Source organism: Amblyomma mixtum, chromosome 3, assembly GCF_055824585.1.
Source record: "Amblyomma mixtum isolate Tamu chromosome 3, ASM5582458v1, whole genome shotgun sequence".
In the NCBI taxonomy this organism is placed as follows: domain Eukaryota; kingdom Metazoa; phylum Arthropoda; class Arachnida; order Ixodida; family Ixodidae; genus Amblyomma; species Amblyomma mixtum.
The window spans coordinates 409,083,585-409,106,232 of record NC_143014.1 but is presented as its reverse complement, the minus strand read 5'-3'; the positions used below and the strand labels follow the sequence as shown (position 1 = coordinate 409,106,232).

Below are 22,648 nucleotides of genomic sequence, written 5' to 3'. Positions count from 1 at the left end.
AGTTCGTCGCCCGGCGCGCCCGCGTCCAGCGCCGTTGCCGAAAGCGCGCTACGTGGGCAGGCATGTTTTGTCGCCGCCCGAGTACAGCCGGCAGCCTTTCTGATAACTTCGCTATTTTGTCTTTTCTGGTGCGAACTTCAGTAGCCAAGCACCGCACAGGCGCTGCCCAAGCAGCACATGACATCGGTCCAATGTAGGATCTGAGTTGGCAAACGACAGCCCTGTGAAGGCCCCGCGTTGCCTCTGTTCTCCCAGCCTTGGCTCAGCCATTTTTAGAAGTTGGCGGTATTGGACCAGTTTCTCAGACGTTCTCCCAGCCTTGGCTCAGCCATTTTTAGAAGTTGGTAGTATTGGACCAATTTCTCGGACGTTTCACCCGCCTTGGCTCAGCCATTTTTAGAAGTTGGTAGTATTGGACCAATTTCTCGGACGTTTCACCCGCCTTGGCTCAGCCATTTTTAGAAGTTGGTAGTATTGGACCAATTTCTCGGACGTTTCACCCGCCTTGGCTCAGCCATTTTTAGAAGTTGGCAGTATTGGACCACTTTCTCGAATGTTTCCCCTGCATTGACTTTGCCATATTTAGAAGCTGGCCAATTCCTGCAATAGGCAACGCAACTTTGAAGTGCCGACTGCTATGGAGCATCATGCAGTTGCTATTGTGACTTCTTAGTTTTATCAATTGCGGCGATAGGCGCGATATATATATATATATAGCTCGCACATTGTTAATTATTTATAAGCATATATAGTTCGGGGCGTAGATAATGATATCTTCGTAAAAACCCGCATAACCTCCTGTGAGATTTTTTAAATCTCAGTTTTTTAAACTAAAATATGCAAAGTTGCATGCATGCATGCGATTATTTCCCCCTTTAAGGTTGTGGTCTTCGTTCTGTGTAAATGTAAAAAGTCCAGTCGTGCAATGAAAGAATGCGAGTCGGAGAAACATACATGCAGCACCGATTTTCAGGCCTGAATTTCAAAAACTATAAATAGCATTTTATAAAAATAACTTCTCGACTCTAACGTTAAATACGCTGTACCTTGATGTGCTTGGGCGTCGCAGTTAATGCGGTATACCTGCAGAACAGCACCAAAACATATATGCATGGCGCAACGTGTCGAGCACTCCATTAAAGCAGGAATGGGTAAACAATAACGTGCGTTTGCTCCATGATAGGACAGCGCTGACCATGCGCTTATATAAGAGATACATATAGCTTAAGAAAAAAACGTTACATCGTCTGCGGGAACTCGAATTGGAAGAATACGAAGGCATTGCGCCTCCACGGTACTCGTTCTCTCCCTTTGCCTCGTATGCAGCCCATATGAGTTATATGTGTCAGTATATGTGCCTCATATGAACACATATAGGCTTCATACGAGTTCATATGTGCCTCGTTTGACTCATATGGGCACCATATGAGCCATATGTGTCGACAAATGCGCCTCGTATCAGCACATATACTTCATACGAGTTCATGTGTGTCACAAATTAATGTGTCTCGTATGAACGCGTATAGGCTGCGTACGAGCTCATACGCGTCACAAATGTCACAGATGAACACATCTGCTGCATATATAGTAGTTCACGCGCTACGGAAAGGTGACTTGTATGGATTACATATGTGGCATACCTTAACTGACACGCGACACTCGTGCGTACACAAGAGCTCCGATATGCACCGTATCAGCTTACATCAATCTCGTGCGAAACACACAGCCGCTGATGAGTGCCTCTCATAGAGTGGGCCTTGCTGTTTGAAACACGCGGAAAAGAAGGGATGAACAAGCGATTAACAAGTGCCCAACCAACGCATAAAAAAAACTCTTGGCCTGTTTCAAATATTTTTCTCCTTGATTCTCTGCTTGTGCCCTCCTGTTGTAAACCGCGCCTATCCAAACAGTATGACGTTAGGCGTTTCCAATGTGCTTGGACAAACGTTCAGCCAGAAGGCAAATGTTGCCTTCTGGGCTTAGTTGAGCTAATAACGCCAGGTATTTTCATGCAAGAGCTCCGACTGTAGTTAACAATATGTGCGCAATGAGAGTACTACGATCAATGGTGCAGGCGCTGTGAAAATTAAAATACATACAAATATCAGATCTTTCAGTGCTTATCACAGAGCACATCAAGATCCACAATATCAGTGGAAGTGCAATCGGCTGTAGTTCAGCTCCTTATACCTTAAAAATAAACATTTGTCCTCGCACCTAACCGTCGAATTCTATAGTAGTGGGAAGCATAGCATAAGTCTTGTCATCGAAATGTAAAGCAGTTTTTACCATGCCAGCAGTGGTGTAGTGAGTAGTGTAGTGAGCTGTAGATCTCTAGGTCGGTGGTTCGAATCCGGAACAGCGCGTAGTTTTTTTTTTTTCGCGTCCGAATTTTTTTTTTACTTTCTTTAGTTTACTAACTTCAATGGAAGCTATTTTATTGTTAATTGCCTTATAATTCCACCCCAGCCCTTCCCTTTCCTTTCCCAAAAATTGTAAACCAGACACATATGACACATACGAGATATTCCATAATCATACGAGATATTCCATAATCTCGTATGAACCAGACACATATGACACATATATACGAGATTTTTCGATAGGGACGTATTAATCGCTATCGGTTAATCGTCTTCATATTGATTACGGTCATAGATTTCAATCACGCGTCTTCAGCGCGCACTTCGCTTCTGCGTCGCGTGGTTGCTTCGGACGGTAGCAAGAGTTGGGGGGTGCGTACGTCGACTGATGTTTCGGAGTGCGATCGTTTCCTGCCGCCTTGATCCAAGCTTGAAGACGTAGATGCGACCGGCCGTTGTGAAATACCGAGATCTTGCAAGATCTCACGGTATTCTTTTTCAACGATACGGTACTTGCGTTGCTTTGCATTCATGGCGAAATGCAGAAGCTTTGCGGTGAAAGACGAGAACCGCAACAGCCGCACAAAGGGACAGCAGACAGGCAGTACGACCAACACCTCCACACCACAAAAGAAAAACAAGCGCGAGCACTCGCGGCATGACTCGCGGGCAGGGTTGCCGTTGGGAACATTTTAAAAGGAGCCAAAACTTGAGCTGAAAGTAGTCAAAAGTAGCCATGCCATTCCATCTTAGCTGTCGCGTAAAATACGATGTTTTGCTCATTAATAAATTGAAGTGTAAAAAAATTGATAAAAATTATTCTTGGCGGTGTTGTCAACACTAAGCTTCAAAGAAATTTTCCGAAACTAAACGTGTGTTTATCCACCGCTTTACGCATAAACGTAGGCATCCGCTCTCGCTCCCACGTGCGTTCCAAGCCAATCCCAATCCATAGCTTGTGGTCATTTCGTTTGGACGTTTGGCAGCAAAGCGCTCGCTTGTGAATTTTTATTTCTTCAAGCTTTTTGAAGTTTGGTGGCGGCACGCGTGAGTCACCGAGGGGAACCAGGAGGCACTGCTTGCGTAAGTATACATTCTGTCCTTTTTTCCCTTTCATGTTAGTTGTCAGCTAATATTTACTTGTGAACTTGTCAAGAGTGAGGACAATGAGCACGCCTCGTGTGTCGCCCCTTTATCTAACTTGTCTGTAGGCATCTGTCAGCAGTTGTCTTTTGATTAACTCAGCGGCGCATTGCAAGGTGTAACTGCGTGTAAGGGTTGGGGTAATATGAAGTAACACACACGTACACGAAGGGAAGCGCTTCTAAATGTCGTGTGTGTTTGTGTGTTCCTTCATCAGGGTGAACGCACTATCCCGGCAAATCTTGTTGGCGCATTGCTTCTGAGAGGGTTTGTTTCTCACGGCACATCGTACATTTATGTACGTGTATAGATATTATGATCATGATCGCAATGACAGTCGTCACGTGGTTACGGCGCTCGGCTGCTGACTCGAAATAGGCGGGTTCGATCCCGGCTGCGGCGGTCGAATTTCGATGGAGGCGAAATTCTAGAGGCCCGTGTACTGTGCGCGATATCGGTGCACTCTAAAGAACCCCAGGTGGTCGAAATTTCCGGAGCCGTTCTCTGCGGCGCCCCCCATGACCAACCAGTTGCCACGTGCGATGCAGTTGAGTGTTTTTCATCGCCAATTTTTGCTTTTGTGAGGCTAATCGCTTGGTTCAGGCATGCATGTCAGACGTCATAGAGTCGCAGCCTGCATGCCTTGTGCTTGATTGACAAATGCTTCCATGGCAGTGTTGACATTGTTGCGTTGCGAGTCTCCGTGCGATGAGAGAAATGTGACAAGAACAGGATGAATGAACACAATTCTTCTGTACTGCCAGAAGTAATGCTGCTCCTGCCAGTGATCGGTTACAGAAAAAAAATTGAGAGTACTTTTTATTTATGTGTGTCCCTTCCCGCTACTGAGAGCCTTGTATTACAAAGTCTAGATCAGTGTGACTCTACATATAGCGAGTGCTAGTTTCGAGCTCGCTAATTGAACGCGCTTGTTTTCTCTCTTCCTCATTTGGTCAATCTTGCGTTTTACTGGTTTCTTTTTTCATCACTATGCTCCTGGTAGACTGCACTCAGTTTGATGTTCAATGCAGTGAAGTTGCACGCCACTATTGCTGGCTGTTATTTGGTTCACATGACAGCAGGCACAGAAATATTGTTTAAATAAGTCCCAAATTGCAGGCGCTCGTGACACTTGTAACTCTCAACTCATGAAAGTTCAGAAGTGCGTTGCGAAGTAGAACGAGATGGTTGTAAGAGTACCTGTCAGTTGTCATGGTAGTGTGAAGTTTTCGGCACCCAAACAGGCAAGTGCCAGTAGAGTATGGCACAGACAGTGTCTGGTAAAAATCTTTGTTTCCCCATTAATCTTTTGTCGTGTTTCCTCTGTGCAGCATGTCAAAACCATTCGCTGTGGTGAAGTTTCCTCTTGAGGACGACTGCCTTGCAGTCATTCCTGTCGGATGGCTCACAGAGACAAAAGAAGAGTGCTACTGGCCTGTGGCCAGGAGCTCGGAGGTGACGCGGCTCGCAAAAGCTGAGGCCGAGCCAGCTCTCGGAGGGGAGTGGATGCGTTGCCCAGTGGTCGTCGTTACCACTTGCCATAAGTAGTCTTATTGCAGACATATTGATGGTAGCTTCATCAGCGATTGTAAAGGCCTCTTTGCTAGATTCTGTGAGTCTGCACCTCTGCATGGCTAAATTACGACTAAGAAGTCATGTTGATAGCCACCGCTTAGCCAGCTGTCAAAAAGAGGAGCAGAATGAACTGTTAGCTATTGCACTTGTAAGCTGATGAACTACTTCTGAAACTCATTAGTGCCTTGTTTTTGAAGACCTGTAGTTCCCAGAATTAGTGCTGCACTCAGTATGCTTAATAATATTTAGTACAGAAAGGTTTAGTATGGTAATTTTTTTTTTGCATTATGAAACATTTTTTGGCACACAAAAAGCACAGACAAGGAAAGAGCACACAATACAAATGCCAGACATCAATTGATGCTTTGCGTTGTGTGCTCTTTCCTCATCCATGTTTGTTGTGCACTGAGACAGTGTTTCATAATGCAAATTCAGAACCAACTCATCCAGCTGTTTACATTTAGTTCAGTTTGAATTGTTAGCCTGTCGCAGGGGCTGAGTGGTCCATGCTGCTGAGCCGAGGGCCCAGGTTACATCCTGTCTGTGGTGAAATGGAGCAGTGCAGAATGCGCTTGTGCTGTGTAATATCAGTGCATGTTAAACAACCCCATGTGGTCTAAATTAATCTGGAGTCTTCCGCTACGTCATTCTTCATAGCTTAAAGCTGTTAAATCCTAGAAACCAGAATCACACTTTTAATTGTAAATAAAACAATGCCTCTGCCACATGAGTGTTTCACAGGCTTTCAAACTGATAGTCTGTTGGCCTGAGTGTTGCTATACAGGCAGCTGAACGGGCATCAAGTCAGCAAAGCAGCCCTCGGACATATTTTGTAGTGACAATTCTGTTAAGTATGGATACGTGTTTAATTATGAGGAATTATGTGAGTTAGTTTTTGAAACCCATAGTTTGTACGAGATTTTGGTGCATGGTATTGAGGGTGCCTAAGACTGTATGCTGTTTGGGCAATTAAATATGTGCTCTCGAAAGTCTGCCAGTTTCCTTTCATAAGGTTTCTGATATAAACAGCAAGCTTCTTGTGGTAAGCGGCCGTGATGGTTAGCAGTCTATGGTTGAGGAAGGAAGGACCCGTGCTCTCACTGTAATGTAAGTTATCAATCGCTCGTACAGCTCTTTTTTGTAAAGTAAGTACTTTCACAAAATTGGTTGAGGTAGTCGTTCCCCAGATCAACAAACAATATTGTACATGCGAAAAGACTAGAGAGAAATAAATTTGTAGTTTGAATTTTCGAGGCAGTATTGTGCGAAATTTATTTAGGATACCAACAGAGCGAGCCATTTTAGTGCAAATGTAGTTTACACGATCTGTCCAGAGTAAATGTTCTTCAAAAATGACTCCAAGGAACATTGTAGAGCTGACACGAGTTATAGGAGCTTGCTCGAAGTGAATTTGGAAGTTGTTCGTGTCGTGTTCGTCGACCAAGCGACGCCAGGCCGCGCCAACAGCCCTGGCCTCCTCCGCGCATACTCGCCGCCCGCTTCCAAGAAACAAGCGCGGGCCGGCCGCTCCCACAAAAGCAGGCATGCGTCTGTCTCCCCCGACGACATCGGATCCCCACAGCCCGTCGACTGACGCATTCCGCAGCAGCGGAAGTGCTTCTTGTACACTCGCTCTCTCTCTCTCTCTCTCCCTCTCCCTCTACGGTAATAAACCCCCAGTCTACACCCAGCAACCGCCTTGAGAAGTTCCTCGCACGCGGGGCTCCCACGCCCCGCACCAACACCGCCATTAACACTGGCGACGAGAAGTGGGATGTAGAGCGTACGCAGTTCGAGGTGTCGCCGATGGCTACTGGAGGACTACACGGTGTCATCGAGCCTTTTCGTGGATCGTGGATTCAGCGCCTCACATTCTACCTCGTGGCAAACGATGTCTCCGACGAGGCAAAGAAGCACGCGCTCTTCCTGACGCTATGCGGACCGACACCTTCGAGACTGCTCGCGTGCTGGTCACACCGAAGACTCCCGGAGAAGTCAGCTATGGATACCTATAGTCACACTTCTCCTGAAGCACGTCGATGGCAGACCATCCGAGCTGTACAGCCGGTACGCTTGACCATCCGAGCTGTACAGCCGTAACGTTTCCAGCGACGTGACCAACTGCCGTAAAGTCGATCAGCAGCTACGTCGCAGCCCTCAAAAGTTTGACAGCCGACTGCAACCCTGGAGGGCTGACGACAACGCCTGCAACATCGACGACGCCTGCAGAAAGCAAGTCGATCAGCAGCTACGTCGCAGCCTCAAAAGTTTGATAGCCGACTGCAACCCTGGAGTGCTGACGACAACGCCTGCAACATCGACGACGCCGGCAGAAAGCAAGTCGATCAGCAGCTACGTCGCAGCCTCAAAAGTTTGACAGCCGACTGCAACCCGGGAGTGCTGACGACAACGCCTGCGACATCGACGACGCCGGCAGGAAGCAAATCGATCAGCAGCTACGTCGCAGCCTCAGAAGTTTGACAGCTGACTACAACTCTGGAGTGCTGACGACAACGTCTGCAACATCGACGCCACCAGAAGCGTGCTTTGGACCTGGCCCTGCCATCAAAAAGTGCGTCAAGGCAGCAGCGAGGACTCAAGGGAGTGACGAGCTCCGCAGAAGTCCACGAGACTTCTCAATACAGAAACGGAACGGTTCGTAGGCACCTTGGTCACATTAAACCAGGTGCAGCAGCCTACCCGACGGAAGATCCGCCGCCACACGATCGGACGAACGGACCAGCAGCAAGTAAACAATACACTGTGCCAGCTACGTTCGTGATCACGCTGCCAGCGGAAACTTCGCCTGTGTTCGATCTGTCTACAGCGCCCCCCTCCGAACATGGAGAACCGGCGGCCAGTCTGGACGACAGTGCGACGGAACCTTGCGGAGACCAACCCAACGGGTCCACGCAACAGCAAGCGCTACGACCCCAGCGTGAACGGCGCCCGCCCGACCGATACGGTGACCACAACTAAGGAGGAAGGGATGTCGTGTTCGTCGACCAAGCGACGCCAGGCCGCGCCAACAGCCCTGGCCTCCTCCGCGCATACTCGCCGCCCGCTTCCAAGAAACAAGCGCGGGCCGGCCGCTCCCACAAAAGCAGGCATGCGTCTGTCTCCCCCGACGACATCGGATCCCCACAGCCCGTCGACTGACGCATTCCGCAGCAGCGGAAGTGCTTCTTGTACACTCGCTCTCTCTCTCTCTCTCTCCCTCTCCCTCTACGGTAATAAACCCCCAGTCTACACCCAGCAACTGCCTTGAGAGGTTCCTCGCATGCGGGGCTCCCCACGCCCCGAACTAACACAACCATTAACAGTTCGGAACTTCCTTATTTTTGGCTCTAAACAGTATGTACTTTGTTTTCCTGACATTAAGTTCTAACCTATTTGATTTTAACCAAACAGACAATTGGGATAACCAACTATTGGAGGCTGCTTGCAAAATATTACTATCTTGCCCTGAAAAAAATACGTTAGTATCGTCTGCATAGATTATAATGTTGTCTGCTGGATGAAGGTTGACGATATCATTAATATATAATAAGAACAACGTTGGTCCTAGAACGGAGCCCTGTGGCACACCAGACACAATCTGACCGATCCCAGATGAAATACCGTTAATGATAGTTGTTTGAGATCGGTTGTCAAGGTAGCTAGCAAATAAGGTTAAAGGAACGCCGCGTATTCCATAACACTGCATTTTTTCAAGCAATATCTTATGGTTAACCGAGTCAAACGCTTTCCTCATATCAAGGAATATGCCAACTGTTAGCAGTTTATTTTCTATGTTTTCAATTAGCTTTTCTTTGATTTCCAGTAAGGCGGCCTAAGTTGTTTTGTTTTTTTTTAAATCCGTACTGTTGCTTGGAGATGACATGGTTTTTGTCGAGATATTGAGAATGTTTGCAGGATCCTACAAGAGCGCCGAAAAAAAGGTGCGGCGCTACGAGTTCACTTCAGCCCTAGAAAGCTCGGCAGTTTCTGGTAATTGAAATTCTCATATTTCTTTATTGATGAGAAATTATTTTGCATACTCAACAAGACGTTCATGTGCAATTCTTTTTTAGGAAATGAGGGCCACAACGATGTTGTACAGCTGCCGTCACCACGTAAGACATGAATTCTCATTTGTTAAGCCGCCGCGGTGGCTCAGTGGTTACGGCGCTCGGCTGCTGACCCGAAAGACGCGGGTTCGATCCCGGCCAAGGCGGTCGAATTTTGATGGAGGCGAAATTCTAGAGGCCCGTGTGCTGTGCGATGTCAGTGCACGTTGAAGAACCCCAGGTGGTCGAAATTTCCGGAGCCCTTCACTACGGCGTCCCTCATAGCCTGAGTCGCCTTTGGATGTTAACCGCCTTAAAACTAAAACACCATTTCTCATTTCTATTTAATGTAAGGTCGACATTGTGTTAGTTTTGATTGGGGATTTATGGTAGTATGCTTGCAAAATCTGGGAAAAAAACTCCACCGTAGCTAATTGCACTTGCAGAGAAATGGAACGTGCTCAGACTTGGCATCAGCTTTTTACATTTGCCATGCTCTCAGATCAGCAGTGAATCTGCCAGTAACCATTTCGTGGCAAACTCTCTTACCCACGTTAACAGTACTGCGAACAGGTTTCTATTCACATGACATATATTCCGCTCTCTGTTTTTGGTTTCGCCATGACAGTTTCTTTTGTGTCCTTAAATGAACCGCATTTTCCAGTGTATAAGACGCACCCGCCATATATGCAGGCTGTAATTGAAAAAGTTGCTATATAAGACGCACCCTTATATAAGACGCACCCCAGTTTTCCCAGTTGGGCTAGTGAGGATCAATTAAACACGCTTGCGCGACCATCACGAAATTCACCGTACTTGTGAGAAATTCTTAAGCAACGCTAAGTGGTCGAAAAAGGCAACACTCACGTCATTCCTGCCCACGTTTTGGAAAAAAAGAAAGAAAAACGAAAAAACTCTCCCACATGTCCATAAGAACATTTTATTTCTACTTAAAACCTTCGAAGTCTTCACCTTCGGATGCGCTATCAAAAAGTTCGCCCATTTCTGGTGGCAACGCGACTGAAATATTCTCTTCGCACTACGTACATGGAGCAAACAAAGTGGCAAAGGGTGGCTGAAAAAAGAACGCCGGCTTGTCCTGGCTTGTCTTGACAATGGCGAGAAGCGTGATTGTCGTCATCTTTTGGCATTTCACATTACTTTTGCTTGGGGCCTCCGAAACGGTGGTGTGTTTGTGATCCTGGAAGTCGTCATCCCCGTCGTTTCATGATAAAGTTCACCTAAAAAAAGTTGCGCACGGTGGTCCCCATATTGAGGTATTAACCGTGTTACAACCGCTTCATTGCTAGTGATATTTTTTCGGTAAAAAAGGCTTGAACATGAACCTGAGTAATTTCTGAACTCTCTAAAAAAAACGAAAAATTCGCATATAAGACGCACCCTTGTATAGGACGCACCAGCAAGATTTTTGAAAAAAGCCGCGTCTTATACACCGGAAAATACGGTACCAATGCACCATGCTGGTGCATGAGAAATGTAATTATTGAAGTACTATAGACACATATTTAAAAAATTGAAAACTGATTTTTCAGGAAAGAAAGTGGTGCAGTAATTCTCTCGCATTTCGGTGGACATTCATAAGAGAAGGGATAAAGGAGGGAGTGTGAGAAGAAAGGAAGAAGGAGGTGCCATAGCGCCCTGGGATAATTTCAGCCGACTGGGGATCTTCAACGTGCACTGACATCGCACAGCACACGGGCACCTCTTGCGTTTCGCCTCCATCGAAACGCGCCGCCGCAGTCGGATCACAACGTTCTTTTATGTGTCATAGGTATCTGCATGATGTAACATTGTTTGTCACGTCAACTACTTGTCATGGAGGTGTCGGTTTTGATGGGTTTTGAATTTTGAAGTCTTTGTACAGCCTGTGATTGAAACCAAATTAAAATATCTTTTCGGCCAAAGGAAGTGTTACTATTGCCTGGGGGGCATCTCTATATAACCAGGAATTTGTTTCTGAACTTCGTAATTTTGTGTCTATTGTGTTTTAAAAAGATCACCTGTATGCAAAACAGCCTGGCCATGCAACTGTTCTGTCCCTTCTCCAAAAATATCCTGAAGTAGCATTTCTGCATTCAATTAGGATAGAAATGTGACATTGTGGTTGTACACAGTAGTGTGTTCTGTACTTCCTGGATTGCCATCAATGACGCATGTTCATCTCCAGCCCCACTGAATCACGCTGGGGAGAGCGTGAACGAAAACAGTGCGCCACCCAGCAAGCTGGAGGGGTCGACAGCTGGGACTGTTGATGGTGAGATTTTCACTTTGTTTACTTTTGTGCAAAAAGAGAAATGCAAGCCAAACATGGGGACACAGTGAGAGGACAGAACAAATGCTGCTTGTCCCGTCTTTTCACTGTGTTCCTTTCTTTTAATTGCACTCCTATTTTGTCTAGTATCAAGTGACACAACAAAATATAGAAGCTAGATCTGCTTTGCCTTAAAGAAAAACAGCAAATTTTAAATTTCTCATTGTACCTGCTGCTGCCGAGCAGCAGTCAACGGGCCCAGAAAGACCTAGAGAATATACTTATTCAGGAAGATATTTGCACGGAGTTCTCCTCAGTGGCTCTTGAAACGGTGCTAGGAGCACATTTCTAGTTTCAAACTATGTGCTTTGAAAGGGGTCACTCTGAAAATCATCACATGTATTTCTCAAGAACGATTGTATTGAACTGAAGTGGTACTGGAATTTACAACCTAGTACTTCCATTGCTTTCTCCTCTTGTGATTCATAGTGGAGTGGTTGTTGTGTGCCCTTCCCAAGAGCTGTATGTTGTGCTTTTGTTGGGTTCTTTTGGATCCTGACATTTCTGTTGCCTCTCTCGGCCTACATCACCACCAGGAAGCCACTCCTACGAATTGCACTCTACACAGTAGTCCCATGTTCTGTGCATTTGTTTCCTTACCAGCATAATTTGGTCGCTTGGTCGCGGTTGGTCAGCAAGGCCCATATTGTAATTTTTCATTGTCTTTCAAAGTATTTTAAAAGTTTACTGGTTGGAAGTCAATGCAGTGCCTTGGATGCAGCGAAATGTGCTGAAAAAAAATTAATTGCGCTATCACAAAGCTCCCATAAAGGGTGCTGAAGGAGATAAGCAGCCAATAATAGTGGCATGCTCTGAAGGAGGACCTCTTGCTTAGGAAAGAACTGAACAGCCTAACTGCCTTGTGGAGCACATCAGCTGGCTCCTAGTCTTGTCTTGCCTGCAGCAAAATGGATGCGTGGTAAGAGATAAATGTGACCTTGTTTTATGTCTCAACGGTTTGGCACCTCCTGTGCCTAGCAAGAAACATTTGGTCCATCTCTTTGTTGCATTTCGCCTGTCAGCTAAGGGCTATAATTCCATAAGGGCTATCTTTGTTGCAGTTTTAATGCATTGATCCCTGCCAGCACTTGCAGTTAGAACAGATGTCTAGCTCCAGCATTTTGGCCAATGTGGGTTTTGCCGTGAGCAATACTTTCCAAATGGTGCAATGCTATATTAAGGGCACAGGCCTGCTCTGCTTTCTCGCTTCTATTAGCACATGCTTCTCATGACACTGGAAGAATCCATTTGCGACTAACTGCTGCCATCTCTGCCATGGTGCAATAGCAGTGGAAATGCCCATGAAGCAATGTAAAAATTGGCGGAGCTCATAGACTGAGAAGTCCTTTACACAACAAGGCTGCAGGTTCTGTGCTAGCTATCACACATAGAGCAGCTCCATTTCACCTAAGGGTTTGTCAGTGCATGGTGACATTTATGGCATTTAAATTAGGCTAGCAAGGAATAGAACATGAATTAGAAGTGTCCTGGAGGATAAAAACTGGTGGAAGTTTAGGAGCATAGTACAGAGTGTGTTGCTGCCTACTGTTAGCCTCATACTGTTCTTTATTGTACCTCAGTGCGCAAATGATATTATTGCGCCCAGGTTAACCCTGCTCTCTCTGAAATTGTTGATTGCTTCAGTTTCAGCTACCCTGCTGAAGCTGATGTGCCTGGTGCTGGAGGTCCGACAGCAGCAGCGCGACTTAATGCAGCGGTTACAAAGGCTGGAGGATCATGTGCTGCTGCGGTCGGACCGGCAGCTGGAGCAGAGGACTCGGCCAGTGTCCCCCTCGCCACCGCCTCCCACCCTTGCACTGCCCGCATTCTCCCCCGAGGAGTTGGACACTGGAAGCTGCCGTCCAGGACGACAGCGTGGCTGCTGGACTGGTGATTTAATGTTTCTGATAATTCGTGTCTGGAAAAAATGAATGCCTACTAACGATTTGCATGCATAATGTAATTGCGAGGTTTGTGAAGAAATCTTGAGCTCCAAGAGTGTTTGCATGCCGTGCTCTGTGAATAACATGCTCTTCATAGATATAATTCCTACTGTTGTGCTGGAGTGTGCTGTCACAGTGTGTTTTGTTAATGTAAATGTCTTGTTCATGAAAGTTGCTTGCTGATATACACACTGGCTGTTTCAGTGAACATTTTCAGGAATTCCTAAGAATAGGGAGTTCAAAATAGAAGAAATATTTGCAGGTACACACGCACAGTTATGCAGTAAATTATGTCCACCACTGCTGAGAGATCGTTCCTCCAAAAAAAAAAAATTGTTTTCCCATATCGAACTTGCGCTTCTTTAGGAATTTTTGAGAGTGTTCACTGGAACGCCCTGTCGATTCCTTGTGTGGTGAGATTTACTGTTGGAAGCAAAAGTGGTACGCAATGCCCAGCCGGTAGCAGAGCTTGCAAAAACTGCATCACGTGTCGGGACAGCTGTTAGGGGACTCTCTTTATCTGCTCTTTGGCTCCTATCAATTTGTTGGGCTCAGTAGCAGTGCTGAACATGTGGCGCTCGCAATATTGCTTACGGCAAGTGCCAGTTGTCACATCATGTTTCAGCCACGCAATGCAAAGAAAATGCCACCTGCGAGACTGCTGTCGCATCAGAGCGTTTAGGCGAGAAGGAGCGCTAAACAGCAAACCAAGCTACTGATGCTGGTTCTGTGCGAAGCATTGCACCTGTCACATCTTGTAGTAGCTTGGTATTTGGCGGTGCAGTCACAGGCTTTTTTGGGGCAGTTGCTCTCAGATGGTGTCACTCAATGTCATTCGATGTAGTTTTCCAGAGCTCTGCCAGTGGCCGGTCGTTGCATAACAGACTTGGTTCCAACAAATTTTTTTTCTCAGTCAAATATTTCTTTGATTACATTATTGTTTTACATCGATCAACAGCAAAAAAAATCCCCTATGCTTTTGTTGCCTGTGGCTGCCTTTCTTCGTAGGTGTCTCATAACGAGCCCCTCATTTTCCTTACATTTGTCATTTATTGTTGTGCTGTTTTAATTTAGTTCAGCAGTGGACTTTGTAGCTAACATTAAGGATGTTGTAAGGTCTGTTTTACAGGAAGCTGAGCTTTCGGTTAATATACTGTTGCATGAACTGCTGTGAACACAGCTGGAAGTTGGTCCTCTCTCAGCGCGTCTTTAATTTCGGCTAGGTTTCCCAAATAATGGGGCAGCTTGAACCCACCTCTTCCCTGTCTTTTGCTCACATTATGCACATTTCATTACTTAATCTGCTGCCAAAAACAAGCAACATCGTTTAATTAAATGTGGTTGCTAAGCACGCAGCTTTACTCAGGTGCTTGGGGATTTAAATAAGCGCCCTTTGTATAGCATTAATTAGACTGCTCAATTTCAGGGTAGTGAGCCCCGCCATGGTGGCTCAGTGGTTAGGGCACTCGACTGCTGAACCCAAAGACTCAGGTTCAAACCCAGCCGTGATGGCCAGTTTTCCATGGAGGCGAAAAGCAAGGCGCCCGTGTGCAGTGTGATGTCAGTGGCGCATGTTAAAGACCCCACGTGGTCGAAACTTCCGGAGCCCTCCACTATGGTGTCCCTCATCATAGCCTGAGTCACTTTGGAACTTTAAGTTCTACAAACCAAATCAATTTTAGCGTAACGGCTGTGCAGAGAAAACACATCCAGTACATAGATATCTGCAAAAAGCATTATAGTTATAATATAATAATGTCCAAGATGCAAAGCATAATGGGTAGGAGTTGGCCACCTTTGCTTAATCGCTAAAGTTTCCCTGCTCTTAGTAAACTGGGAAAAAAAAGAATGTCCATATTGGTGGTGGTGCTTTCTGCTGGTAGCAACTAGTCAAGCTATTGTATCATACAGAAATTATGCATTATGATTGTAGGTACTCGCATGGGCTGTTGACAGGTAGTCACACAATTGTCTTAGCTATTCGATTCTGCTAAACTAAATGAAATTATAATTGATGTTTCTGCCTAATAGCTTGTGCACCTGTGGTGTTTCTTTTCAGCGAAAGCAGCTGGTCCGCCTGGGGGGCAAGGGCCTGAGGGAGGTGGGCTCCAACATAATGACCGCCATCATAGGGGTGGCTGTACAGAGGATGTACAGCCTCCATGGCCGCAAGGGCAAGTGGTCATTTATTGCCCTGAAGTTATGCAAGGTGGCAACAGGTATGTTGTTGCAGTAGCTTTTAACTGAATTTTAAAAGATGAGTGGAAGAACATGCACCAGGTTCTGCTGCGCTTTGTTTTCTTTTCTTCTTTTCAGTTGATACTTTACCAGTTTTCTTTTTCATTACAGGTGAATATTTTGTTACTGTTTTTATGGGGGTAGTCATCTGCAGTTTTCTTCCATGTGCATCTGAAGATATATGAGTCAGCAGATGCCTTTCAAAGAAAGCCCTCCCACCAATCACATCCATCTCTTGTCATGGATCGTAGTCGTGCCTTGTATCTGCCAGCCATTTGTGCTCCCATATGTTAGTAGTGCAAAGTGGTCGTCCGTGATGTCGCAGCAGCTTTATACAGTTGGTTAGAAGAGCTTTCAGGTGGATTTTCTCAAGTTGTATTTGGATACTGTAGGCCTTTCATTTTGGCACGCACTTTGAGTTAACATGTACTTGTGGCCTTTTCTGTTTTCTCTGTTGCTGAAATAATCTTGATTTCTGTTAACGAGCAAAGTTTTTCTGCTGGCCTAAAATGAACGCTTATCTTATGCAGATGCCATCTGTGAGAAGACGGGCGCGGATGTGGTGGAAGCGCAGGGGTTTATTAGGAAGTGGTTGCCAGGTTCGGTGGACCGTGGCGGCGGACGCAAAAGGCGTTTTGCCGAAGCGTTTCTGCCAAGTACCGCTGCCGGCCTGGCAACCACTGCGAGCCCCTGTGCTTCAGCCCCCAGCACAGTGCCCTCCCTTCCCCAAGCGGCCCCCACCTCCCAGAAATCCTCCTCCCGCGCGGCCCTGGCTCCTTCCCAAGGTCCCGCCTCCTGCGCGGCCCTCGCTGCCTCGCAGGACTCGCGCAACCGCGCGTCCCCAGCCACGGTGCCTAATTATTTAATAAATTGTTTCTCAGTTGGATTCTTTCGTTGCCTCATTTTGTTGTGCATGTGTATAGAAGAGATGATTGCAGCTTTGCAATGCCAAAACCCATGGCTTTCCCAATGCGAACATTAACTGGAATGTGAATATTCGCTGAACTGGAAATGCAATGGCATAAACTTCGGGCAAGCGTTAGCAGAAAGGCTGAACAGTGGCCTAATTGTGGTATGTCAAGCCGGTGTTGGTAGAGCGGCTGAAAGTGGGTACAACAGCGGCATGAATGTCGGTTCAGTGTTGGTAGAGCGGCTGAACAGTGGTCTGATAGTGGCATGAATGTCGGCTCAGTGTTGGTAGAGTGGCTGAAAGTGGGTACAATAGCGGCGTGAATGTCGGTTCAGTGTTGGTAGAGCGGCTGAACAGTGGTCTGAGAGTGGCATGAATGTCGGTTCAGTGTTGGTAGAGCGGCTGAACAGTGGTCTGAGAGTGGCATGAATGTCGGTTCAGTGTTGGTAGAGCGGCTGAACAGTGGTCTGATAGTGGCATGAATGTCGGTTCAGTGTTGGTCCGAACATCAGGCCAAGGTTGGAAAAAGTAACTTTTTGCCCCAATGCCGACGTCGGTACGACTTTCGAGCCGGTTTTGACCAGCATTATGCCAGCGTCGGTCCATTGTTGGTGTGCTGCTTGGGTGGTGTGCGGTGGCAGTGTTACACCGGATGTGGGCTGGGCATGAGTCTAGCGGCGCAAAGATGCTTGCCGCTCCGTGTCCCTGCTTGCAGTAGGCGGCAGTTCGCAAGCGGCGACTGGTGCGGCGCGCTGGCCAAGCTTTCGCACATGTGTCAGCTTGACAGCTAGCAGACTCCATTCTGATCAGACGACGGTGCCACATTCGAGTCAATATGAGTGCTGTAACCTCGGTCAACTATGGCTAAACAGGCCTCGCTACGCCGCCATGTTGTGTTGACGACAGAAGCCTCTGATTGGCTTCTTAAAATGACGTTTGCTGTGAGTTGAGGGGGACGCGCGCTGGGAAACCGAAATTTAGTTTTTTTCGCTATTCAATCAACCCAGACGATGAAACGAACCAAGGTATACTAGAGAATGAAGGGTCAGAATTCCAAATACACACGTCATTAAAAATTTTCGGAAAACATTTCACGACCCCTTTAACGTGATAGTGCAAATAAAGCGAGGCTCAACAGTTTTTAACGATGAAAAAAAAATTAAATAGCAGAAAAGCCAAGACCAGCCAAGGCTATCCAGAATTTCGACAACAAACAAGATGGCGGCGGGCAGCGATGTTGCATCTGATCACGTTTACTTGTTTTGTTGCTTCGGTTGTAGCTATAATCAACGAACTTTTTTCTGAAAACAGTTTATAACACGTAAAATAAAGTTGTAAGTACTTTTTATGCATTATAAATTTTGTACCATTGGAACCGCTGGCGTCGAGGCGACGCACTCGGCCAGCAAAGTATGGTCCGTGAACGCACTCCTGGCGGAGTGCACTTTCCGCGAGTGACACTCCACTTGCGTCGTTTAGATGCGGCAAAGTGTACTTACAGCAAAGTACACTTTCCGTAAGTGCACTTAACTTGCCCGCTTGACAGGGGTATGAGTCAGTGCTTGTTGTGCCTCTAATGCGGCGTATGGCATTTAGAGCGACTCGTTCGGCGCGCAGAGATACAGGCCAGGATGATGTTTCTGCGTAAGTGGCAGCAACGTGGGAAGAGTGCGGGAGACGAAAGAAACAGCGGATGGCGTTTCGGTGGTCCGTGTCTATGCTGCGCCAAAGGTTGGGACGAATGTCAAGAAATGGCAGAGCATACAGGAAACGAGCAACTGCGATGCCGTTGTAAAACTGCAGAGCAAGTGTAGGAGAGCAGCCGCCGCCCTTCGCGATGAGCTTGTTGGCGGCTGATGCGACTTGTTTTGCCTGCTTCCTGAGATGGGTGACTGCGGGGCGCCACGAGAGTTGGCAGTCGATGATGAGGCCAAGGTATCGGGCAGAGGGCTTCCATGGGATGGGGGTGCCGTCGAGTTGGAGAGGGGGAATGATGCTTCTTGCAGCAGCGCGTGGGTGGAAGACGAGAGCCTCTGTTTTGGTTGGCGAAAGAGAGAGGCCAACAGAACGGAGGAAAGTGTGGACTACATTTAGTGCAGCCTGGAGTTGAGCACGAACTATTCGTCCCTGTAGGGTAGGTCCAGAGCAGTAAAGCGCAATGTCGTCCGCGTAAATGCAACAGCGGACTGGAAAGCCGTTTGTGACATGGAGGTAAGCTGGTAGTTTGGCCAATACTAGATTAAAAAGAAAGGGGCTCAAAACGCTGCCTTGTGGCACCCCAGCAACTAGTGGGCGAGGTGTACTCATGGAGCTGCCAGCTTTGACGCGAAAGGAGCGGCCAGTGAGAAAGGAGTGTATGTATTGGAACAGCCTTCCCGTCACGCCGAGAGAGCGAACGGAGTCCAATATTGCAGTGTGTGAGAGTGTGTCAAAGGCACTTTTCACATCGAGGAGAAGGAGGTAGGCGCGTTGTTTGTCGTGCTTGGCTTGTTCAAGGGAAGCTACAAGCTCGATGATACAGTCGGCTGTCGAGCGGGAGTTTCGGAAGCCACTTTGCTCTTGAGCCAGTGCGTTGGAGGCGTTGGCAATCCACTCAAGTCTCTGCAGGGCGAGCGCCTCCAGGAGCTTCCCAGGAACTGAGGTAAGGGAGACTGGACGATAAGATTTAATGCTGTTGACAGGCTTCCCCTTCTTGAGAATTGGGATAACGGTGGCAGTGCGCCAATCGTCAGGTAGCTCACCGTTTTGAAAAATACGGTTGTATGCAGCGAGTAGTCGGTTGCGTTCTTTGTTGTCAAGGTTCCTGATCATTTGATATGTAATGCCGTCGGGACCTGGCGCGCTTCTGCCTTTCCTGGTGGCGATGCATTTATCCAGCTCATGCATTTTAAAGTATTCCATGCAGAGAGTAAGGACATCGTCTGCTATGTGCGCTGGCACGATAGTGATCAGGAGAGCAGTAGTTGGGGATGAAATTGCTCCACTCACCGCTGTTGTGAAGTGATCTGCGAGGATGTTGGCAAGGTCAGCGTTGCTCATGCGCCGTGTGATAGCGATGGCCAGGACTGGGTGACGTGGTATTCTCGGATTGAGGATCGCAGACAGAATGCGCCAACCACGTGCAGGCGAGCCGGGGCGGTCGAGTGATGCACAGAGTCTGGACCAGCTGCGGCGGCGAAGGCGCTTGGAATGGCGGCGACAGGCGGCATCCAAGCGGTTATAGAGCGTCCAGTGATCTGGTCTGTCTGTGCGGCGTGCCCTTCGCTGGGCTCGGCGGCGAGCAGCACGAAGATTAAGGAGTTTTATGTCAGGCACTGGTGATGGAAACTGCACAGTGCAGTGTGTAGTTGCTGAGAGGGCACATTTGTTTATATGCGAGAAGAAGTCTTCATCATGACAGTCACTGGCGCAGAGTGCGCGGAAAAGAGACCACCGCACAACACTGTAGGTTTTCTTGAGTGGTGAGGATGGAGAGGAAGGGATGATGTCAATTAGGAGATGGTCAGAGCCCTCCGTATCCGGAGCGATGTGCCAGGAGTACGAGCAGCCGGTTGAGGCGAGGGTGAGGTGGATGGCCGTAGGATTGCTGTGCGGGCCGATGCGAGTGGGTCTTCCGTCATTCAGAAGAAAAAGTCCTGCAGCATGGATGGCGTCCATAAGTTCGCGGCCTTTTTGGTGGTTATGTGGGAGCCCCAGGTGGTGTGGTAAGTGTTAAAATCCCCACATATCACTTGGCCTTTAGCCAGACGGGCAGAGAGAGCTGTGACAAAACGGGCGTCCCAATTGTAGGTGGGAGGGCGGACATAAACAGATGCAACAGAGGTGTCATGGCCGGACATGCGAACAGTGACAGCTGCGCACTCGACACGATCGGTGGAAATGTCCGTGAGATCGATGAGAGTATGTGGGAGCGAAGCGCGCACATAGATGCCAACACGAGGGGGACGATGCGGGTGAGTAGAGTCGGCACATGGAGAGTTCGTGCATGAATCGAGAGTGCAGGGAGTGGGGCTACTGTAGCCTATGTAGCCAGGTATCTTTAGCTCCTCCGCGCGTGCGTAAGTTTCTTGTAATGCAAGAATGTCGCACTCAACACGCGGAAGGAGCTGAGCCAATTCAGCGTGACGGCGGCGCAAGGAACGGCAGTTCCATTCCCTTATGCGCGGCCGGGGGATTGTTCGCTGGTTAGCCATGCTGGCTCAAGGCCTGTTGTGCGGCCAAGGCCGCTGCACACAACTTGCGCGCAGTTGATGACGGCGGGAGCTCCTCGATGATCGCCTGAACGGCCGCAGTGAGTGCGGCGATGATCGTGTCACGCTGGTCGGAAGGTGACGATGAGGTTGATGGAGCAGCACGAGGTCCTAAGACGGCGTCGCGGAAGGAGCGGCCCGTGGTTGCGACGGTGGGAGGAGCGCAGGGCGCCGAGTTGCGTGCAGCAGCTGAATCTGTGTGCTGCGCAGAGCTGAGAGCGCTGGGCTGGACTTGGCTGCTAGGTGCAGCTGTTGCTGGCGGTGAGAGCGAGGTGGGTTCCTTGCCTTGCCGTTCTCGGACAATTCTATCGGCCTCTTGTCGTGTGAGATGTTTTTCGCTCGTGGCGAGAACGATGGCAACTTGTCGCTCGTGTTGCCAGCGTGGGCAGCGGGGCTCGATGGTTGCGTGCGTGCCGCGGCAATTAGCGCAGCGTGGTTTCGGGGCGTCGCAGTTATCGGTGGCGTGGTCACCGCCGCAGCGAAGGCAGCGAGCCTTGTTTCGGCAAGTTGCCGTGGTGTGCCCGAAGATGCCGCAGCTGTGGCATTGTAGCGGGCGAGGAAGACGGGCGCGGACTCGTCGGCGGAGCTTGAATAGGGCCACCTCTTGTGGGGGTTCGATGCCAGCGAAGCGGACAATGATGTTGGCACCACTGCGTGTGCAGCTGATGACGGGGACCTTGCTGTCGAGGCCAGCTGCAATATCTTCCTCGGAGAGGCCGCGGTCGACACCAAAAATGACGCCAGTGCAGGTTTTGGGGCCAAGGTGTTTGGCGCGCACCCTGACGCCGCAAATCTCTTCCACGGCGAGGAGAGGAGCTATATCGGCTGTCGAAGGGGCGTCGACGGCGCAAACATTGCGGTTGATGTTGACACGCACTGCTGTGACACCAGGAAGGTGGGATAGTTGCGCGGCAAGTGCGTCGCGCGAAGTGTTCTTAAATGTCCCTTTGTTTCCGAGAGGGAAATAGAGAACAGTAGCGGGCTTGGTCTTGCTGCACTCCTGAGGCCTTGGCGCTGAAAAGCGACCAGTCGAGGGGGGGACGATGTCTGGAGCTCCCGAAGGGGGCGCCTGTCTGGGCTTGGTTTGCTCAAGAGGACGGAAGGCGAGACGGCGCTTCTTCCTTTTGTCTGGTTTGCGACCCTGCTCTTTGAAAGGGAGAGCTTCGTTCTCGCCGTCTGAGGGGCGAGGGGGCGAGGGGGGATCCTGCTGAGGGGGGCCACGCTTGGCTTGTAGGTAATCTTCTTCAGAGAAGGCATCCACTATTGTGGGAGTGGAGGTGGTGAAAGTGTTCTTTTCTTTGGCTTCAGAACAGCTTATGCCAGAGCGACGGCTGGGAGGGGAAGTCTGTGTTGCTGCAGCGAGCTTCCCTTCTTGCGGAGGAGGCGTTTGGTTGCTCTGAAGGTGCGCAGTGCTTGGCTGTAGAGGAGGAAAATCCTCTTGGCCTTGAGGTGTGAGTTGTAGTGCCTCTATTTCTTCATTTTGGCAGTTCGGAGGTGGAGTAACGGGGTTCTCGGATGCACTGAAAAGTTGTGCCTGTGCATCGGATGCCGCGTGTTCAAGCGGTGATGGAGAGGCCTGAGAGGGATTCTAGATGGGCTCTGTGGTTTGGATGAAGGCAGGTGCCATTTCAGTGCCCTCGGGGCTCATAAAATAGTAGACTATTGTGTCTTCTCCACTTTCGGTGGACACGTTTGGAAGTGCAGCAGTCGGAGTGACGGGTGCTACTTGAGTAGTTGGCTGCGACTCGGCATTGAGTGGCTTGCGTGTGGTGGGACTAGGTTCAGTCTTGCTGTCAGCCTTGGGGGAGCGGTGAGCAGCAGAGAGTAGGCGACGAGCGTCGTCTT

The 22,648-nt window shown here is 48.6% G+C and overlaps 1 protein-coding gene and 1 long non-coding RNA gene across 6 annotated transcripts; both read left to right on the top strand.

Annotated features, from left to right (window-relative positions):
• The first annotated feature begins 2,357 nt into the window (after positions 1 to 2,357).
• Positions 2,358 to 6,179, top strand: LOC149357565 (uncharacterized). The gene is made up of 2 exons (XR_016291853.1): positions 2,358 to 3,446; positions 4,838 to 6,179. It is a non-coding gene; the product is annotated as an uncharacterized LOC149357565 (long non-coding RNA).
• A 2,209-nt stretch (positions 6,180 to 8,388) lies between these two features.
• On the top strand, positions 8,389 to 16,529 carry LOC149357564 (uncharacterized). 5 transcript variants are annotated; one of them, XM_089584811.1, is made up of 7 exons: positions 8,389 to 9,071; positions 9,155 to 9,196; positions 11,319 to 11,405; positions 13,107 to 13,352; positions 15,465 to 15,579; positions 16,174 to 16,205; positions 16,339 to 16,529. In XM_089584811.1, the coding sequence occupies exons 1-6, from the start codon at positions 8,963 to 8,965 to the stop codon at positions 16,184 to 16,186; spliced, it is 612 nt and encodes a 203-aa protein (XP_089440937.1). In that variant the 5' UTR covers positions 8,389 to 8,962; the 3' UTR covers positions 16,187 to 16,205; positions 16,339 to 16,529. The 5 variants fall into 5 exon arrangements, with proteins under 5 accessions (XP_089440937.1, XP_089440935.1, XP_089440936.1 ...); XM_089584809.1 differs by having other exon boundaries at positions 15,465 to 15,624; XM_089584810.1 differs by having other exon boundaries at positions 16,174 to 16,529.
• The last annotated feature ends 6,119 nt before the right edge of the window (positions 16,530 to 22,648 follow it).

Coding starts and splice junctions, on each gene's coding strand:
- LOC149357564 (XM_089584807.1), top strand. CDS start 8,963: ATGGTTTTTGTCGAGATATTGAGAATGTTTGCAGGATCCTACAAGAGC. Junction 9,197..11,318: donor TGTACAGCTGCCGTCACCAC/GTAAGACATGAA, acceptor GTTCATCTCCAG/CCCCACTGAATCACGCTGGG. Junction 11,406..13,106: donor GACAGCTGGGACTGTTGATG/GTGAGATTTTCA, acceptor TGATTGCTTCAG/TTTCAGCTACCCTGCTGAAG.